The sequence below is a fragment of the Macrobrachium nipponense genome, chromosome 17, assembly GCF_015104395.2.
Source record: "Macrobrachium nipponense isolate FS-2020 chromosome 17, ASM1510439v2, whole genome shotgun sequence".
Lineage (NCBI taxonomy): Eukaryota > Metazoa > Arthropoda > Malacostraca > Decapoda > Palaemonidae > Macrobrachium > Macrobrachium nipponense.
In genome coordinates, this window is record NC_087210.1 from 268,003 (window position 1) to 288,002 (window position 20,000).

At 38.6% G+C, this 20,000-nt stretch overlaps 1 protein-coding gene across 3 annotated transcripts in view; it reads left to right on the forward strand.

Annotated features, from left to right (window-relative positions):
• The window catches only part of LOC135196102 (retinol dehydrogenase 11-like), a 57,768-nt gene that overhangs the window by 31,040 nt on the left and 6,728 nt on the right, over positions 1-20,000 (forward strand). For 2 of the 3 annotated variants that reach the window (XM_064222558.1, XM_064222560.1), the window contains one exon: positions 10,521-10,668. In XM_064222558.1, coding sequence (XP_064078628.1) covers positions 10,521-10,668 — 148 coding nt within the window. The remainder of the gene's footprint in view (positions 1-10,520; positions 10,669-20,000) is intronic. The other variant, XM_064222559.1, reaches the window with a different exon arrangement.

The window sequence follows — 20,000 nt, forward strand, 5'->3', positions numbered from 1 at the left end:
ATATATATATATATATATATAATATATATGTATATATCTATATATATTGTACGAAGAGTGAGAGGCAGAATGAAAAATTCTATAAAGCAATAATTTATGCAAAGAGAGAGAGAGAGAGAGAGAGAGAGAGCAGAGAGACGAGAGAGAGAGAGACGAGAGAAGATGAGAAAGAGAGAGAGAGAGGGATGAAGAGATGAGAGAGAGAGAATGGTGTTATCTGTAAACAATGTGCAGTTCATGATAGTCAATTACATAGCACTTCACTCATAAGGCATTTATGTATGTACAGTGCTATGTGATTGTCTGGTTATGTACTGCTTAGTGTTTATAGACAATACCATATTTCCCTTGGTCATGAGAAACACTTAAACGCTGTGTCATGAATTTTCGTTTGATTTTAAATCCTTATTTGCAATTCGTATGTGTGAAACAAAGTAGGGAGAGAGGGAGAATATATTATTATTATTATTATTATTATTATTATTATTATTATTATTATTATTATTATTATTATTATTATTATTATTATTATTATTATTTGTATAAGCAAGCAAGCAGGGGGGGGGGGGGGGGCATGGGGGGGGGGGGGGGGGGGGGGGGGGGGGGGGAGGGGGGGGGGGGGGGGGGGGGATAGGATGGAGTGGGGTTATCTCCCGGGGGGCCCCAGAAGGAAGGTAAGGTTTTGGAAGGGTTGTAAGGTTTGGTGAAAGGAAGGTATTAGTGCTAGTGAGTAAGAATAGGACAGACCTATTAGTCTTTTGTTGTTGAGTGTAGTGTTTGTCTTGGTATTTTTAATGAGCTTTATAGTTCTAGTGATGTATGAATTTGCTAGGAAGGCAGGTGGGCAAGGGTGTTAGTCAAAGTTAGTTGTACAATCAGGCTCCTTATTGGTATCGTCCTCTCTCCCACCCTCCCTTGGTGGGGGTGGGTGGGAATGAGAACTCAAACCACGTTGTAATGCTACATTTGTGTTATGTCCACTTGTTAGTAACTTATGCTATTTCGGGCTTCCATCCCGTGAAGGGTTAGAGGTTAGTAGTTTTTTTTTTTTTTTTTTTTTCTGGGGGCAGGCTAGCTAAGCAAGTGTTCCAGACTCCTTGCCCTTCTAGGACTGCCTTTCCCCTTTATCTTATAATTAGAGTTAGTTGGTTAGTACTTCGTTCTTGCTTATTACCTACTTATTTTGAGATTTGCTTTACTTAATTAAGCTATTTTTGTTCCCTACATTTTACCTAATCTCTAAACTAATTTACCTTAATTCTAAGAGCTTAATTCTAATTATTAGTTCTCAGGGAACTTGGGATTTGATTCCCATTTTTAATTAATTCAACTTGGTTCATTTCTTCTTACTTATTGGCTTCTAAAACTAGTTCACCTTAATTCTAAGTACTTAATGCTATTCTTAATTCTAATTATTATTACCTTCCGGGTCTAACCCGGTTTGTTCCGATATTCCAGGGGTTATCCTAGTTTTCGTTGTCACTGTCACTGTCCGTGTCCACGAAGATGGGGTCGGGTAACCCGTCTTGGGTGAACCTGGAAAGTCGTCGCCACCAGAGATGGGGTCTATAGTCCTCGTCGTCCAGGGAGATCAGGCTGTTGGTCGTTAGTTCTTCATCCTGGTCAGATAGCTTCTGCCATACCTTGTCTGCCAGACGGTAGAAACGGAAATTGATAGCTTCAATGCGGTATCTTGCATGAAGCCTTTCTGTTCCCCCGTCCCCCAGGTCTCGGTTATTGCAGCCGTCTATCCAACTCAGGACTCCGTTTTGGAATCTCTGTAGTCTTTGTCTGTCGCTGGTACTGAGTAAGCATGTTGGTATTACTGGATATTCCAGGGCAGGTCTAATGAGCGCCTTATATAGGTGGGCTTTAGTCTTGGGTCTAAGCTGTCCGAATCGTGCTAATTTAGCTTTGGTTACTCTAGCATCCCTGATCTTTTGCTTGATGTGTGAGAACATCCCGCATCGGGTCAGGGTGAGTCCGAGTACCTTAGCCTTATTAGCAAACGGTATTCGTCTGTTGTCTACAATTATGTCTTCTGGTCTCAATGCTGATATTGAGAGCAGTTTGAACTTGTCCTGGTTGGTTTTTATTTTCCACCTTCTTTCATACTCATTGAGTTCTTTAATTTGCTGTCCCGTCCGTAAGGCAAGCCTATGTCTACTTCTGTCATTCGTCAATATGATCTGTGTCACGTCGTCCGCAAAGATAAGGTTGACACATCCTTCTCTCCCTTGTGGCATGTCATGCGTATAGAATATGTACAGCGTTGGGGAGAGAACGGATCCTTGCGGAACTCCGCTTCTCAGCTCAAAGGTCTCTGATATCTCTCCTTCAAAGGAGATGTCATTCTGTCTGTCATCTAAAAAGTTAGACAGTATTTTTGTCATTATGTCTGGTAGTTCTGAGTTGAGCAGCTTGTACTTCAGTCCATTGTGCCAGACTGTCAAAAGCCTTTGAGACATCCCGACAAACAATGTTGGCTCTGCCTTGCCGACTCTGATATAGTGCTAGCAGTTCGTGCATCGTAGCTATCGCTGTCTGAGTCCCTCGTTCTCGCCTCAATCCAAACTGATATTTTGGAAGAATTTCGTTATCTTCAAGATACATATTTAATCGGTCCTTCAACAAGGTCTCCGGGATTTTCCCAGGTACTTCCAAGAGAGTGATTGGTCTGTATTTCAGTGGGTCATGGGTATTTTTTAGGTCCTTGGGTGATAGAATCATCCGTCCTCTCTTGAATTTAACTGGGAAATAGCCTAGACTAAGCGACATGTTATTAATATTATTCAAATCTAATAGTGAAATATCAGGTAATTTACTAAGAATTAGTTTGTTAATGCCAGAGATACCTGGAGCCTTGTTTTTGAACCTTTTGATGGTATTCTTTATGTCTTGTATGTCAAATTTACTAGTTAGATAACTTTCTTCATTCAGGCGAGTTAGGTCTGTCCGTTCATACAACGTTAGTCGGTCCCCTTCTGTTAGTAGCTGCTCACGTACATGTCTCTCATTGTCAGTGTCGAAGTGTCGGTTGTCCTCTGGGGATATCTGGAAAATTTTTTCCCATACTCCCTTCATGAGTCTAATTTTTCCAGGACTGTCTACCACCTTGTCCCCATTTTCATCCAGTAAATAGTCGCACGGTCTTTTAGTCGTACCCATAAGTCTTTTAATTTCCCTCCAGAATTTAATTACATTTGTATGGTCATCATACTTGAGGTCTACTTTACGTATAGTCCTGTCCCAGAATTCTTTCTGTAGTCTTTTGAACTCTTCAAAGAGGAGATCTTGGATATATAATATTATATCCTTCAGTTGTCTTGAGTACCCAAAGTGGTCTGTATGTCGCTTAATATCTGTGTAATACCTTTGAAGAAGGTTTAATGCGTCACTACGTTTGGGCCCTGAGTTGAATTGTATTACTTTTCTTGGAATGGTGGTACTTATAGCAGTCAGGATGGTCGTAAACCAGTAGCCCAGTCTATCGTCTACGTCGTCTTTCGTCTTTCCGTCCACATCATTTATGTCCACTCTGTCGTTGTCATATTTCCCTTCTATGTCAGACTTGAAGTCGTCCCAATTTGCTTGTCTATGATCAAAGATCGTCCGAGGTTCTATTTTTATTGGTGTTGTCGAGAGGGTAACATGCAAGGGTAGATGGTCAGAAGTCGTTACGTTCCCTCTCCTAGACGTAATATTGAGGCAAGCATTCCTGTTGCCCAGTATTACGTCTGGTCTTCCTTTATTACTGACCATAGTTGAAAAATCTGGCCCTAAAAACTTGAGCCTGTTATTATTAATTAATCTGCTTAATTGTATACCCCTTTGGTTAGTGTCCTGTGTTGCAATAGTCGTATGTTTTGCATTTAAATCACCTATTAAGTAGGTGGGCATTGGTCTTCGTGCTAGGGAGAGGTAGTCGGTAGATGTAGTCACGTCTACACGGTATATATGTCGTTGCAATACTGACTGGTCCCAGTTCAGTCTCTATGGTTATACCTAGTGTGTCCTCAGTAAAGTCAAGCAGTGGTTATGTCTGATGTTATATTTGACTGCAACAGCAACACCAGCATGGTCCTCCCCAGCACTATTCTTCTGATACACTCAGTATCCGAAGAACTTGATGGGGGAATCATCCTGGATCCCTGTTGCATTCAATAGCAAGACGTCTGGGTCGAGATGTCTAAATTCATTATACAGCTCTCTATGTCTATCTTTAGTTAGCTTTAATACATTTAACTGAATTATTTTTATTGTGTTTTAACATGAAGATGAATTTGATTTAAAAAATACTTTATATAGTTGGCTGGCTATTATTCTCAGGAGTAAGCTAAATTTAGACATATAGAGCTGTGAGTCTTAGTCTCTGTCTTCGGATAACCTCTGGTTTACATCTTCCCTGATTGCCTCTACAAACTTTATGTGCATTAGAGGGACCTTTGCTTCCGCTATTAGGGCGTGTAATATTGGCCTTACTGTTGAGTGTGGTAGGGTGGTTGTTGTGTAAGCCACGCATTTTCCTCGTATGTACCCATCTATTATTCTTATTTTACTATCGTCACTGGCTTTTGGGTCTTCATTCCAGTCTTCTGGATATACTATTTCTAGGTTGCTGTCCTTGATTTGTTCCACATCACGTTCCATCCCGTCCATTTTACGGCCGACTTTCGAGCGTGTTGGTTTAGATTTTGCTTCTGATGTTCGTTTCCTCTTGGATTTTTCCGATTCTGTTTCTTCCTCACTCTCAGTGGCTTTTTCCGCTGCCCTTTTTGTCACCGTGGGCGAGTCCTCCATTACTTCATAGGAGCAGCTGGGTTCGGGGTTTTCTGTGGTTTGGCTGGTTGTTGTCTCTGTTGGAGCTTGAGGTTGAGTCTGGTTCAGAGCCAATCATTTTTTCATTATTTGCTCTCCAGACGCCATCTGTGGGAACTTTACCTTCGGCAGATTGTTCATTTCGTAGAATTTGTCAATGGCCGTCTGGTATGTGCCAGGGTTTGCCATATCCTGCATTGCTGCATAGATATGGCCGTTGTACACGTACCAGAGGCTCATGTCGTTCTGTTGGGGGGAGGATGCGGGTGTTTTGGAGTTGCTGGGTTGTGTGGGGCCAGTTAATGCAGCACTATATGATAGTGCTGCAGTTCTGGCTGTAGTCTTGTTGGTCTCTATTTGCTTAATTTCTTCTGTTTTTTCTTTTAGGAGTTGTACCCTGATTGGACATTTCCGGTCTAGCGTGGGATGACCTCCTTTGCAGTTTGCACATTTTGGTGCATTTTTGCAGTCTCGTGCCATGTGGCCCAGCCCACTGCATTTGGCACAGATCATCTGTTTTGGTATGGTACAGTTCTTCCTAATGTGTGTGTATGCCAGGCAGTTCAAACAGTGGGGCAGAGGTGGGTTAATCTCTTCCTTTACATTGTGTGGTGGTATCGATTGGTCGCCAATAATCAGGCCGCTCCTCATCGCTCTCTGGGCCATTTCTCTATTTTCAAATCTCACCTTAACCGTTCTTGTCCTTGGTTTTTCAAATTTAGATTTGAAGGTGTGTACGTCAACTGCTCTTGCCCATGGTTGCCTGTTCTGGATACTCTCGATTAGGTTTTCCTTCTGCCGTATTGCCACCTGGTTGTCTACGTATTTTAGGATTACGGATTGCAGTATGTTGACTTCCGGTGGCGTGATAATTGCGAATCCTTTCTGTTTGAATACCTCGACAGCCTCTTTCTCCACAAAGGCATCCAAGTCTTCTTTTTTTATGGTTACGTATAGGAAGTTCTCATCTCCCTTATTTACCCTGTATGTGTCTATTTTAGTTACCGCTATCTACTCATGCATATGTAGGGATGATATCTATAGTCTGCTTTTTATTTTGCTACTATCTACTGTGGACTGTGTTGTGCTTGTTGTGTTATGTTGTAACAGAAAATTGCATGAGAGTGATAGAGGTTGTTAATTAGTTGTCACAAGGAAGGGTGACAATTTCCTAACCCTATGCCGGCACTGAAATAGAGGCCGGGACGAAGACGACGACCTAGAACCGAGTTCAGATTTTAAAAAACCTCACGGGCCACTTCCCTCGAGTTCTAGGCAAGTTGTTAGTACTGTTATTAAGAGAAAATCAAGAGAGGATGAGGGGAGGGGTGTGGGGCAGGGTGGAGGGGGGAAGGAGGTAGGAAGGGAAGGATGGACGAATTTTGCTTATTTGCTTGCGCTACCGAATCGGCAGCAGTCATAAAAGTGGCTTGAAGCCTTTTGTGGGCAACCAATGAGAAGGCAGCTCTCGGCGATCTGTTTCCACCAATGGGAGGGGAGATCAAATTCCTTCAAGCTTGATTTTCCAAAAGAAGCTTGAAGACTTCTGCTGTCGGCCAATGAGAAGGCGGCTTTCTCTCCACCAATGGGGGACGAGTTTGTCTGTCTTCTGGCCACGGGAGCGCTCTCTGGACACGTCTGCTCACGGCAAGGTCTGCTGCTCGAATCCGATCATTTATTTGTGTCGGATGTATCCACGCTATTTATTGCATTCGGGTGGTTTGAAGAGATGGGTACCTCACTTTTCATTGGGCAATACCTGTGACGTCACGAGCGATGTCATCAGGGGGCCCGTTGCTGGTTGGCTGTCCTCTTCGTGGGCGAAGCTTCATCCTTGTTGGTGATGGTGGAGGCCCCCCTCGAAGGGCGTGCTACCAGGTCGTCCTCAGGGCGAGAGCTTGAGCTTCGATCACCCTCAGGGTTACTAGGGACGTCCTCAGGATGAGAGGTAACGCTTCTATCATCCTCAGGAGCCCTCTGGTGCGGTGGTCGTTGTGGGGCGTTGTCTGCTGCTCTCCTGACGGCGGCGGGGAGGAGGAAGGTCTCATTTGTGACGTTCAAACTGGGCCTCTCCCTCCCGATGTGCAGCGCTTCTAAGATTCGCAAACGACGTAGATCGGGTGCTTGGTCGATAACCTCGAAGTTACCGACGATATCGCTGCGGCGGATTCTTTTATCATGAGCAGTCCTTGCATGATTAAATATTGTTCCTTCCTGCGCGTGACAGGAGATCCTCTTGGAGAGGTGCACTGATGTCATCCCGATGTAAGTTCCGAGGCATCCTCGGATTGGTCACGTGTATCTGTAGATGACATTCGTCCTCTTCAAGGGATCCTGCGACGGTGTGGGGTTATTCTTCATAACAAGGCTGCATGTTTTTTTACTTCTATAAAATATGATCAAGTTGATCTGCTTGTTGTTGTCGGTCGGGGAATTCTGCCATTATTTTTAATAAAACTTGTTTGAAAGATGGTCTGTTTCCAGCATACACAGATATCCAGCATGCAGACCCCACAATGCAGCAGCACCCCGGCATGCGAAGCTTTAGGAGGAGCCACCTGCAGCAGGAACTAGAATCCAAAGAGCAAGAGAAAGCCACGCTCATCAATGAAAGGGCGCAACTCTTCATGAAATGGGATGAAATCCGCGGTATGAATCCTGTAGCAGCCCCCTCGGATGCCGGGGATAGTAATGATGGCACGAGCAGCAACGCCCTCCCCACACCAGTGCAGCACCATCAGGACATCATCGACTGCCTGAAACGTATGGAGGAGAAAGACGCCCTGAAGAAACAGAAGACCATTACAAGAAAACTAATTAACCTTAATGGAGGCAAAATACGCCGGCCGCAAGAACATGATAAATATATTAACCTGACCACCTACACCCCATCTCCTGAAGAAGAGGACATACTCAAGAAAGGCCTGAATTGCCACTTCATCTCTCGCCCCCGTCCCCTCAATAAGAGGATGGAGATAGAATACCTTACGGAGACGATACTGAAACAAGAAAGCCTTGGAAATGTACACAACACCGACGCCCTTCAACCTCTCCTCTTAGCAGAAGCCCTTACAGACCGAGGAACTTATAAAAGTGACATCGCCGATCGCCGTCTGCAGGATGCTGCTAAAAGTTTGAGAAAAAACGAAGACATCACCGTCAGGAGAGCCGACAAGACCGCAGCCCTAGTACTTATCAAGACTACCGAATATAAAAATAAAAAATCGACGAGATCCTCGCCGATACCACTAAGTTCCGACGCATTACTAAGAACCCCGTAGATGACATTAAACGTGAAGCCAATAGGATCATAGAAACTATCAACGCAGCCACAAACGCCTTACACCTTACTAGTATTTCTGGAGATTACAACATCGGGTACATCTACGGTAATGTAAAAACTCACAAACATGGAAACCCTTTAAGACCTATCATTAGCCAAATACCAGGACCCACATACCACCTTGCAAAACAACTAAAATCTATTCTCACCCCCTACATCCCCAGCACACATAGTTTGAAGTCGTCTGCGGAGTTCCAGCAAGTTTTAAGATCTGCGCCCCCTGGAGGCAGTATTGCATCAATGGATGTAGAGTCGCTGTTTACTAACGTTCCTGTAGATGAAACCATCGTAATGATCCTTGAGCGTGTCTACAGAGACCCATCCACCGACCCACTGAATATCCCCGAGCACGCCCTTCGCTCTCTGCTGGAAATATGCACAAAGAAGGCTCCTTTCATTAACCACAATGGCCATATGTACTTAAAAATCGATGGTGTAGCGATGGGATCCCCTCTCGGGGTCTTGTTTGCGAACTTTTATATGGGCATAGTGGAGGAGCGTGTCTTTAGGAGCATTAGGAAGCCATCTATATACGTAAGATATATAGATAACACTTTCATCCAAGCAGGAACGATGGAGGAGATCGAGGAAATACGTCAAGCCTTCCATACCCACAGCCGTTTACGATTTACCATCGAACATAGCTGTGATGGCCGTCTTCCCTTCCTGGAAGTCCTGGTTGAACAGGAGGAGGGTGCGTTCGCTACGAGGGTCTACACGAAGCCCACGAACCTGGGAATGTGTCTGGACTGCGAGAGTGAATGCCCTGAACGCTATAAAGACACCACCATCAGCGCCTACGTCAGGAGAGGTCTTTCCCATTGTTCAACATGGGCAGACACCCATAAGGAGATGGAACGTGCAGCCCAGGTCCTAGTAAACAACGGACACACCAACCGCAGCATCCAGAACGTCTTCAGGAAGAGCATGGAAAAATGGTAGCTGCAGGAACCCCGCCCAGTCCCCCAGCTGAAAATTAATTTTTTCTACAACGGAACCTTCCATCGGCGATATAAAGAAGACGAGCGAGCCCTGCGGGAAATAATCAAGAATCACGTTTCCCCGACCGACAACAACAAGCAGATCAACTTGATCATATTTTATAGAAGTAAAAAAACATGCAGTCTTGTTATGAAGAATAACCTCGCACCGTCGCAGGATCCCTTGAAGAGGACGAACGTCATCTACAGATACACATGCCCAATCCGAGGATGCCTCGGAACTTACATCGGGATGATGTCAATGCGCCTCTCCAAGAGGATCTCTTGTCACGCGCAGGAAGGAACAATATTTAATCATGCAAGGACTGCTCATGATAAAAGAATCCGCCGCAGCGATATCGTCGGTAACTTCGAGGTTATCGACCAAGTACCCGATCTACGTCGTTTGCGAATCTTAGAAGCGCTGCACATCGGGAGGGAGAAGCCCAGTTTGAACGTCACACAGGAGACCTTCCTCCTCCCCGCCGCCGTCAGGAGAGCAGCAGACAACGCCCCACAACGACCACCGCACCAGAGGGCTCCTGAGAATGATAGCAGCGTTACCTCTCATCCTGAGGACGTCCCTAGTAACCCTGAGGGTGATCGAAGCTCAAGCTCTCGCCCTGAGGACGACCTGGTAGCACGCCCTTCGAGGGGGCCTCCACCATCATCAACAAAGAGGACAGCCAACCAGCAACGGGCCCCCTGATGACATCTCTCATGACGTCACAGGTATTGCCCAATGAAAAGTGAGGTACCCATCTCTTCAAACCACCCGAATGCAATATTATTATTATTATTATTATTATTATTATTATTATTATTATTATTATTATTATTATTATTATTATTATTATTCAGAAGATTATATCCGTCAATATAGAACGAGCCCACCACAGGGGCCCCACAGACTTGAAATTCTTTAGCTTCCAAAGAATATTATGGTTTTGATTTGAAAGAGGGAACAGAAGGTATTAATAGGAAATGCACAAAGATGAGATCAGCTGTTACAAAACAAAAGATAAATCAATAAATAAACAGAAAAACGTTGGGAAATTGTCAAAATACATTGCATCTTTACCTGAAGGTTTAAGATTACTGTTCCTTTCCGCTGTATCACAGAACGAGGAACAAAGGAACTCTTAATTTATTATTTCTCTTTTAACAAGTGATCTTGTGTTCCTCCATTTCCCGTACACAGGTCTTTGGAAGATTATTAAGAATTTCAAGCCAAGAGAGATAATATACACAAACACACTTATACCTATATTCTTGAAGGTAGTAAAAGCATGACGAATGCAGTATTGACTTAGCAAGAATCCCAAGCCACAGATATATAAGAATTCATGAATAACTCTCACTCTTCGAATTGCATAAAGGACTGGGGCGCCTGGACGTTCCATTGTTTTCCCTTCCAGAACCTCAACTTCGAGAAAGGAGGATTCGGGCCTTACAAATCTTACTGTCAGTCGAAATCCTGCAACGTTCTCTTCTCCTGTCGACTGGCCCAACTCGCGCGACAAGACGGTAAAGTGTATCAGCCTCGTAAAATGTATTAGATAGATAGAATCCTCCTCCTCCTCCTCCTCCTCCTCCTTCTTCTTCTTCTTCTTAAAATGTATTAAATAGACATACTCTTTCTTTCTTCTTCTTCTTCTTAAAGTGTTATTGGATAGACAGGACTCTTTGATAGAAAAAAAAAAAAAAAATCTTTTCTTCTTCTTCTTCTTCTTCTTCTTCTTCGTTTCCTTTTCTTCTTCTTCTTAACTTGAAGGTTTGGATCGGACAGACTCTTTCTTTTTCTTCTTCTTCTTCTTCTTCTTCTTAAATGTATTGGATAGACAGACTCTTTCTTCTTCTTCTTCTTCTTCTTAAATATATTAGATAGACAGACTCCTTCTTCTTCTTCTTCTTCTTCTTCTTCTTCTTCTTCTTCTTCTTCTTAAATGTATTGGATAGATAGACTCTTTCTTCTTCTTCTTCTTCTTAAAAAATTGTAATTGGAATGATACAGACTCTTTCTTCTTCTTCTTCTTCTTATTCTTCTTCTTCTTCTTTCTTCCCTTTAAAATGTATTGGATAGACAGGAATCTGTTTCTTCTTCTTCTTTCGTTCTTCTTCGTTCTTCTTCTTCGTTCTTAAAATGCATTGGATATAGACAGACTCTTTCTTCTTTCCTTCTTCTTAAAATTGTGTTCGGATAGACCAGGAACTCTTTCTTTTTCTTCTTTCCTTTTTCCTTTAAAACTTAATGTAATTGGATAGACAGACTCTTTCTTGAGGGTGGTTGTTCTTTTTCTTAAAATGTTTATTGGATAGACACTCTTTCTTTTCTTCTTCTTCTTCTTCTTTCTTCTTCCTTCTTAAAATGTATTGGATAAGACAGATCTTTCTTTCTTCTTTTTCTTTTCTTCTTAAAATGCAGTTGGAAAATTAGACAGACCTTCTCTTCTTTTCTTAAAAATGGTATTGGATAGCAGACTCTTTCTTGCTTTCTTCTTTCTTCTTCTTAAAATGTATTGGATAGACAGATCTTCTTTCTTCGTCTTCTTTCTTCTTCTTCTGTTCTTCTTAAAAATGATAGGATAGACAGGACTCTTTCTTCTTCGTTCTTAAAATGTATTAGATTAGACGATTTCTTTCTTCTTCTTTTCTTTTCTTCTTAAAATTGTATTGGATAGATAGACCTGTACTTCTTTCTTTCTTCTTCTTAAAATTCTCTTAAAATGTATTAAGATAGACAGACTTATTTCTTTTCTTCTTCTTCCTTCTTCTTGTTCTTCTTTCTTCTTCTTCTTAAAAGTATTAGGATAGACAGGGACTTCTTCGTTCTTTCTTACTTCTTTCTTCTTTCTTAAAATGGTTATTAGGATAGACAGACTCTTTTCTTATTGTCTTACTTCTTCTTTCTTCTTCTTCTTCTTCGTTTCGTTCTTCTTCTTCTTAAATGTACTTTAAAAAGGCGCATACTCTTTCTTCTTCTTCTTCTTCTTAAATGTATTGGATAGACAGACTCTTTCTTCTTCTTCTTCTTCTTCTTCTTCTTCTTTCTTTCTTTTCTTCTTCTTCTCTTAAATATGTATTTAGGACTAGACAGACTCTTTCTTTTTCTTCTTCTTCTTCTTCGTTCCTTCCTTAAATGTACTTGGGGGAATAGACAGGCATCACTCTTTCTTCTTCTTCTTCCTTCTTCCTTAAATATATTAGATAGACGACTTCCTCTTCTTCTTCGGTCTTCCGTTCTTCTTCTTCTTCTTCTTCTTCTTCTTCCTTCTTAAATGTATTAGGATAGAGTAGAATCTTCTTTCTTCTTCTTCCTTTAAAATGTTTATTGGAATTAGACAAGAATCTTCTTTCTTCATTCTTCTTCTTTCCTGCTTCTTCTTCCTTCTTCTTCTTAAAATGTATTGGATAGACAGACTCTTTCTTCTTCTTCTTCTTCTTCTTCTTCTTCTTCTTAAAATGTATTGGATAGACAGACTCTTTCTTCTTCTTCTTCTTAAAATGTATTGGATGAAGAAAGACTCTTTCTCTTTTCTTCCTTTTTCCTTTTTCTAAAATGTATTGGATAGACGAGACTCTTTCTTCTTTCTTCTTCTTTTGTTCTTAAAATGTATTGGGATAGACACCTCTTTTCTTCTTCCTTCTTCTTTCTTTTTCTTCTTTCTTCTGTTCTTAAAATTGGTTGGATAGACAGACCCTTCCTTTCTTCTTCTTTTTCCTTCTCTTAAAATGCATTGGATAGACAGACTCTTTCTTCTTCTTCTTCTTAAAATGTATTGGATAGACAGACTCTTTCTTCTTCTTCTTCTTCTTCCTTAAAATGTATTGGATAGACAGACTCTTTCTTCTTCTTCTTCTTCTTCTTCTTCTTCTTCTTAAAATGTATTGGATAGACAGACTCTTTCTTCCTTTCTTTTAAACTTAAAATGTTTATTAGCTAAGGACAAGATTCTTTGTCTTCCTTCTTCTTCTTCTTCTTCTTAAATGGATTGGATAAGACCAAGACATTTCTTCTTCTTCTTCTTCTTCTTCTTCGTTAAAATGTATTAGATAGAGCAAGACCTTTGTTTCTTTTCTTCTTACTTTTTTTCTTCTTCTTCTTCTCCTTCTTCACTTCTAAAATGTTTCTAGATAGACAGCCTCTTTCCTTTCTTTTTCTTCTTCTTCTTCTTCTTCTTCTTAAAAGGTATTGGATAGACAGACTCTTTCTTCTTCTTCTTCTTCTTCTTCTTCTTCTTCTTCTTCTTCTTCTTCTTCTTCTTCTTCTTCTTAAAATGTATTGGATAGACAGACTCTTTCTTCTTCTTTTCTTCTTCTTCTTAAAATGTATTGGATAGACAGACTCTTTCTTCTTCTTCTTCTTCTTATTCTTCTTCTTCTTCTTTTCTTAAAATGGTTATTTGGATGGAACCAGACTCTTTCTTCGTTCTTCTTCTTCTTCTTCTTCTTCTTCTTCTTCTTCTTAAAATGTTTTGGATAGACAGACTCTTTCTTCTTCTTCTTCTTAAAATGTAATGGATAGACAGACTCTTTCTTCATCTTCTTCTTCTTCTTCTTCTTCTTCTTCTTAAAATGTAATGGATAGTCAAGACTTGTTCTTTCTTCTTTTCTTCTTCTTCTTCTTCTTCTTACTTCTTGTCCTTAAATGTATCCAGATAGACAGAACCCCTATTTTCCTTCTCTTTCTTTTCTTCTTCTTCTGCTTCTTCTTCTTCTTCCTTCTTCTTAAAATGTTATTGGATAGACAAACCTCTTTCTTTCTTCTTACTTCTTCTTCTTCTTCCTTTGCTTCTTAAATGTATTGGATAAGACAGGACTCCTTTGTTCTTCTTCTTCTTCTTCTTCTTCTTCTTCTTCTTCTTTCTTCTTCTTCTTAAACTGTAATTGGGAATAGACAGACCTTTCTTTCTCTTCCTTTTTCTTGCTTCTTCTTCTTCTTCTTGCTTCTTCTTAAATGTATTGGATAGACCAGACTCTTTTCTTCTTCTTCTTCTTCTTCTTCTTCTTTCTTTTTCTTTTTTTTTCTTCTTCTTCTTCTTTCTTCTTTTCTGCTTCTTTTTCTGAAATGTATTGGATAGACAGACTCTTTCTTCTTCTTCTTCTTCTTCTCTTCTTAAATGTATTGGATAGACAGACTCTTTCTTCTTCTTCTTCTTCTTCTTCTTTTTGCTTCCTTTTCTTCTTCCTTCTTCTTCTTCTTCTTCTAAAAATGTATTGGATATACAGGACTCTTTCTTCATTTCTTCTTTCTTCTTAAAACAATGTATTGGATAGACAGACTCTTTCTTCTTCATTCTTTTTTCTTTTGTTCTTCTTCTTTTTCTTTTCTTAAATTTAATTGGATAAAGACAGACTCTTTCTTCTTTTCTTACTTTCTTCTTCTTTCTTCCTTCTTCGTTGCAATGTTCAACTGGATACACAGACCTTTCTTTCTTCTTCTTCTTCTTCTTCTTCTTGTTCTAAATTTGTTGGTGATAGACAGAATCTTTCTTCTCTTCTTCTTTCTTCTTCTTCTTCCTTCTTCCTTCTTCTTTCTTCTTCTTCCTCTTAAATGTATTGGGATAGACAGACTCTTTCTTCTTCCTTCTTTCTTCTTCTTCTTTTCCTTAAAATGTAATTGGATAGACCAGTAACTCCTTCTTCTTCTTCTTCTTCTTACAATGCAATTGGATAGACAGGACTCTTTCCTTCTTTTCCTTTTTCTTCTTTAAATGTATTATTGGAATATACCATACCTTTCTTCTCTCTTCTCTTTTCTTCTTGAAATGTATTGGATCACAGACTCTTTGCTTCTTCTTCTTTCTTTCTTCCTTCTCTTGTAAATTGGATAGACAGCCTTCTTTCTTCTTCTTCTTCTTCTTCTTAAATGGTATTCGGGATAGACAATCTTTCTTTTCTTCTTCTTCTTCTTTTCTTCTTGTTAAAATGTTGGTAGACAGACTCTTTCTTCTTCTTCTTCTTCTTCTTCTTCTTCTTAAAATGTATTAGATAGACAGACTCTTTCTTCTTCTTCTTCTTCTTCTTCTTCTTCTTCTTCTTCTTCTTCTTCTTAAAATGTATTGGATAGACAGACTCTTTCTTCTTCTTCTTCTTCTTCTTCTTCTTCTTCTTCTTAAAATTGTAATTGGATCTGACAGACCTCTTTCTTTCTTCTCTTACTTCTTCTTCTTAAATGTAATTGGATAGACAGACTTCTTTCTTCTTCTTGCTTCTTCTTCTTCTTCTTCTTCTTCTTCTTAAAATGTGATTGGATAAGGACATACTCCTTCTTCTTCTTCTTCTTTCTTCTTCTTCTTTCTTCTTCTTCGTAAAATTTGTATTGGATAGGACAGGACTCTTTCTTCTTCTTCTTCTTCTTCTGTCCTTCTTCTTCTTCTTCTTCTTAAAATGGTATTGGATAGAACGGAATTCCTTCTTCTTCTTTCTTCTTCTCTTCTTTAAAATGGTATTGGAATAGACAGGACTCTTTCTTCTTCTTCTTCTTCTTCTTAAAATGTATTGGATAGACAGACTCTTTCTTCTTCTTCTTCTTCCTTCTTCTTCTTCTTCTTCTTCTTAAAATGTATTGGATAGACAGACTCTTTCTTCTTCTTCTTCTTCTTCTTGTTCTTCCTTCTTCTTGTTAAAATGGATTTTTTAGGTAAAGTCTTTGTACTTCTTTCTGCTTGGCTTCTTCTTCTTAAAATGGTAATTGGATAGACAGACTTCTTTCACTTCTTCTCTTTTTCTTAAAATGTATTGGAGTAGACAGTTCTTATCTTTTTCTTTCGTTCCTTCTTCTTAAAATGTAATTGGATAGACAGGACTCTTCTCCTTAATCTTCTTCTTGTCTTAAATGTATTGGATTAGACCGATTATTCTTATTCTTCCTTCTTCTTCTTCTTGTTCTTCTTAAAATTTATTTGGATAGACTATTTCCTTCTTTTCTTCTGCTCTTTCTTGTTGTGTTGGATAGACACTTCCTTTCTTTTCTTCTTCTTCTTCTTACTTAAATGTATTGGATAGGGACAAAGACTCTTTGTTGTTCTTCCTTCTTCTTCTTCCTTGCTTCTTCTTAAAATTGTAATTGGTATAGACTGACTCTTTCTTCTTCCTTCCGCTTCTTTTTCTTAACTTCTTTTGTTATTTAGATAGACAGGACTTCTTTCTTCTTCTTTCTTCTTAAAAATGTAATTTGGATAGGACTAGGACATCTTTCTTTCTTCCTTCTTCTTCCTTCTTCTTCTTCTTCTTCTTTCTTGTAAATTAGATTAGGGATAGAAGACTCTGTTCTTCTTCTTCCTTCTTCTTCCTTCTTCTTCTTCTTCTTCTTCTTCTTTCTTCTTCGTCTTCTTCCTCTTTTTCTGAATGTATGGGAATAGACAGAGACTACTTTCTTCTCTTTCTTCTTCTTCTTCTTCTTAAAAATGTTATTGAGCATAACAACTCTTTCTTCTTCTTCTTCTCGTCTTCTTTTTCTTCTTTCTTCTTCTCTTCTTCTTGCCTTCTCTTAAATGTATTGGTAGAACGAGACTCTTTCTTTTCCTTCTCTTCTAAATGTATTGGATAGACAGCTCTTTCTTCTTTCTTCTTTTTCTTCTTCTTCTTCTTCTTCTAAATTATGGATAGACAGACTCGTTGCTTCTTCTTCTTCTTCTTCTTCTTCTTCTTCTTGAAATGCACTGGATACACAGACTCTTTCTTCTTCTTCTTCTTCTTCTTCTTCTTAAATGTATTGGATAGACAGACTCTTTCTTCTTCTTCTTCTTCTTCTCTCTTTCTTTCAAAATTCTTCTTCTTCTTCTTCTTCTTCTTCTTAAATGTATTGGATAGACAGACTCTTTCTTCTTCTTCTTCTTCTTCTTTTCTTCTTAAAATGATGGATTAGACCTTGGGACTCCTTCTCTTCTTCTCTTCTTAAAAATGTATTGGAATAGGACAGACTCTTTTCCTTCTTCTTTTTCTTCTTTAAAATGTATTGGATAGAACCAGACTCTTTCTTCCTTCTTCTTCCTTTCTTGAAAATGTATTGGATCGACAGGATCTCTTTTTTTCTTCTTCTTCTTGCTTTTCTTAAATGTATTGGATAAGACAGACTTCTTTCTTCTTCTCTTCTTCTTCTTAAAATGTTGTATTGGAATAGACAGACTTCTTTCTTCTTCTTCTTCTTTCTTAAATGATTTGGATAGACAGGACTTCTTTTCTTCTTCTTCTTCTTCTTCTTCTTCCTTCTTAAAATGTATTGGGATCGACAGGACTCCTTTCTTCTTCTTCTTCTTCTTTTCTTCTTTCTTCCTTCTTCTTCTTCTTTCTTCTCTCTTTCTTAAAATGTATTGGATAGACAGACTCTTTCTTCTTCTTCTTCTTCTTCTTCTTCTTCTTCTTCTTAAAATGTATTGGATAGACAGACTCTTTCTTCTTCTTACTTTTTCTTCTTCTAAATGTTTGGATAAGACAGACTCTTTATCTTCTTTCTTCTTCCTTCTTTTTCTTCTTCTTCTTCTTCTTTCTTAAAATGTATTTAGGATAGACAGGACCCTTCCTTCTTCTTCTTCCTTCTTTTCTTGTTCTTCTTCTTTAAAATGGTATTGGAAGAATCAGAACTCTTTCTTCTTCTTCTTCCTTCTTCTTTTCTTCTTAAAATGATTGGAATATTACAGACTCTTCTTCTTGTCTTCTTCCATTTGTTTTCCTTACTTCTTCTTCTTCTTTGAAATGTATTGGATAGACAGGACCTCCTTCTTCTTCTTCTTCTTTCTTGTTCTTCTTCCTTAAAATGGTATTGGAATGACAGGACTCTTTTCTTTCTTCTTCTTTCTTCTTCTTAAATAGTATTGGATTAGGACAGACTCTTTTCTTCTTTCTTTCTTTCATTCTTCTTAAAGAGATTAACTTAGCCTTCTTTTCTAAAATGTATTTGGATCGACAGGACTCTTTCGTCCTTCTTCTTTCTTTCTTCTTAAAATTGTATTGGATAGACAGACCTCTTTCTTTCTTCTTCTTCGCTTCTTCTTAAAATGTTATTCTGGATTAGACAGACTCCTTCTTCTTTCTTTTCTTCTTCTTCTTCTTAAAATGTGTTTAGGATAGACAGGGGATCCTTTTTCTTTCTTCTTCTTCTTCTTCTTCTTATTGGTTATTGGATGGGACAGACTTCTTTCTTCTTCTTCTTCTGCTTCTTCTTAAAATTGGTATTGGAATAGGACTACGGACTCCTTTCTTTCTTCTTCTCCGTTCTTTTTCTTCTTTAAAATGTTATTTCGATTAGACAGATCCTTCTTCTTCTTCTTCTTCTTTTAAAAGATGTATTGGATAGGACAGACTCTTTCTTCTTCTTCCTCCTTCTTCTTCTTTCTTAAAATGTATAGCTTAGACAGGACTCTTTCTTCTTCTTCTTCTTCTTTCTTCTTAAATTGTTATTGGGTATAGACAGACTCCTTCTTCTCTATCTTCTTCTTCTTCTTAAAATGTTTATTGGATGACAGGACTTCTTTCTTCTTCTTCTTCTTTCTCTTAAAATGTATTGGTAATAGACAGACTCCTTCTTTCTTCTTTTTCTCTTCTTCTTGTTCTTCTTCTTAAAAATGTAATTGGATCGACCAGGATCTTTCTTCATTCTTCGTTCTTCTTCTTAAATGTATTGGATAGACCAGACTCTTTCTTTTTTCGTTCTTCTTCTTCCTTCTTAAAATGTAATTGGATAGGACAGACTTCTTTCTTACATTCTTCTTCTTCTTAAAAGTATTGATAGAACAGGACTTCTTTCTTCTTTCTTCTCTTCTTCTTAAATGACTTGGAAATGACAGGGACTCTTTCTTCTTCTTTTTCTTCTTCTTGGTTCTTCTTCTTCTTCTTCCTTCTCTTTTAAAATGTATTGGCAGATAGAACAGACTCCTTTCTTCTTCTTTCTTCTTCTTTCTTCTTCTTCTTCTTTCTTAAAATTGCTATTGGATAGACAGACTCTTTCTTCTTTCTTTGTTCTTCTTCTTCTTAAAATGTACTTGGATAACAGACCTTTGTTCTTCTTTCTTCTTTCTTCTTCTTTCTTCTTCCTTCTTTAAAATGTATTGGATAGAACAGGACTCCTTTCATTCCTTCTTCTCTTCTTCTTCTTCTTCTTCTTCTTCTTAAATAATGTATTGGATAGGACAACTCTTTTCTTCTTTCTTTTTCTTCTTTAAATGTATTGGATAGACAGACTCTTTCTTCTTCTTTCTTTCTTCCTTTGTTCTTCTTCTTCTTTTTAAAATGTATTGGATTAGGACAGACTTCTTTCTTCTTCTTTTCTTCTTCTTGTTTCCTTCTTCTTAAAAAATGTATTGGATAGACCAGGATCCTTCTTCCTTCTTCTCTTCTTACTTCTTAAAATGTGTTGGGTGATAGAACAGGACTTCTTTCTTCTTCTTCCTTTCTTCTTTCTTAAAATGTATTTGGAGTGAGGACAGTTCTTCTTTCTTCTTCTTCTCTTCTTAAATATGTATTGGAATAGACAGACTCTTTTTCTTCCTTCTTCTTCTTCTTTTACTTAAAATGTATTGGAATAGATAGGACTGTTTCTATCTTCTTTCTTCTTTCTTTTCCTTCTTTCTTCTTCTTCTTTTCTTTAAAATGTTTATTGGATAGACAAGAACCCTTTCCATTCTTCTTCTTTTCTTTTCTTCTTAAAATGTGTTGGAAAATTTAGACGCTCTTTCTTCTTCTTCTTTCTTCTTCTTCTAAATGGTATATAGAACAGACCTTTCTTCTTTCTTCTTCTGCTTCTTCTTAAAATGTATTGGATAGACTGACTCTTTCTTCTTCTTCTCCTTTTTCTTCTTAAAATGTATTAGATAGACAGACTCCTTCTTCTTCTTCTTCTTCTTAAAATGTATTGGATA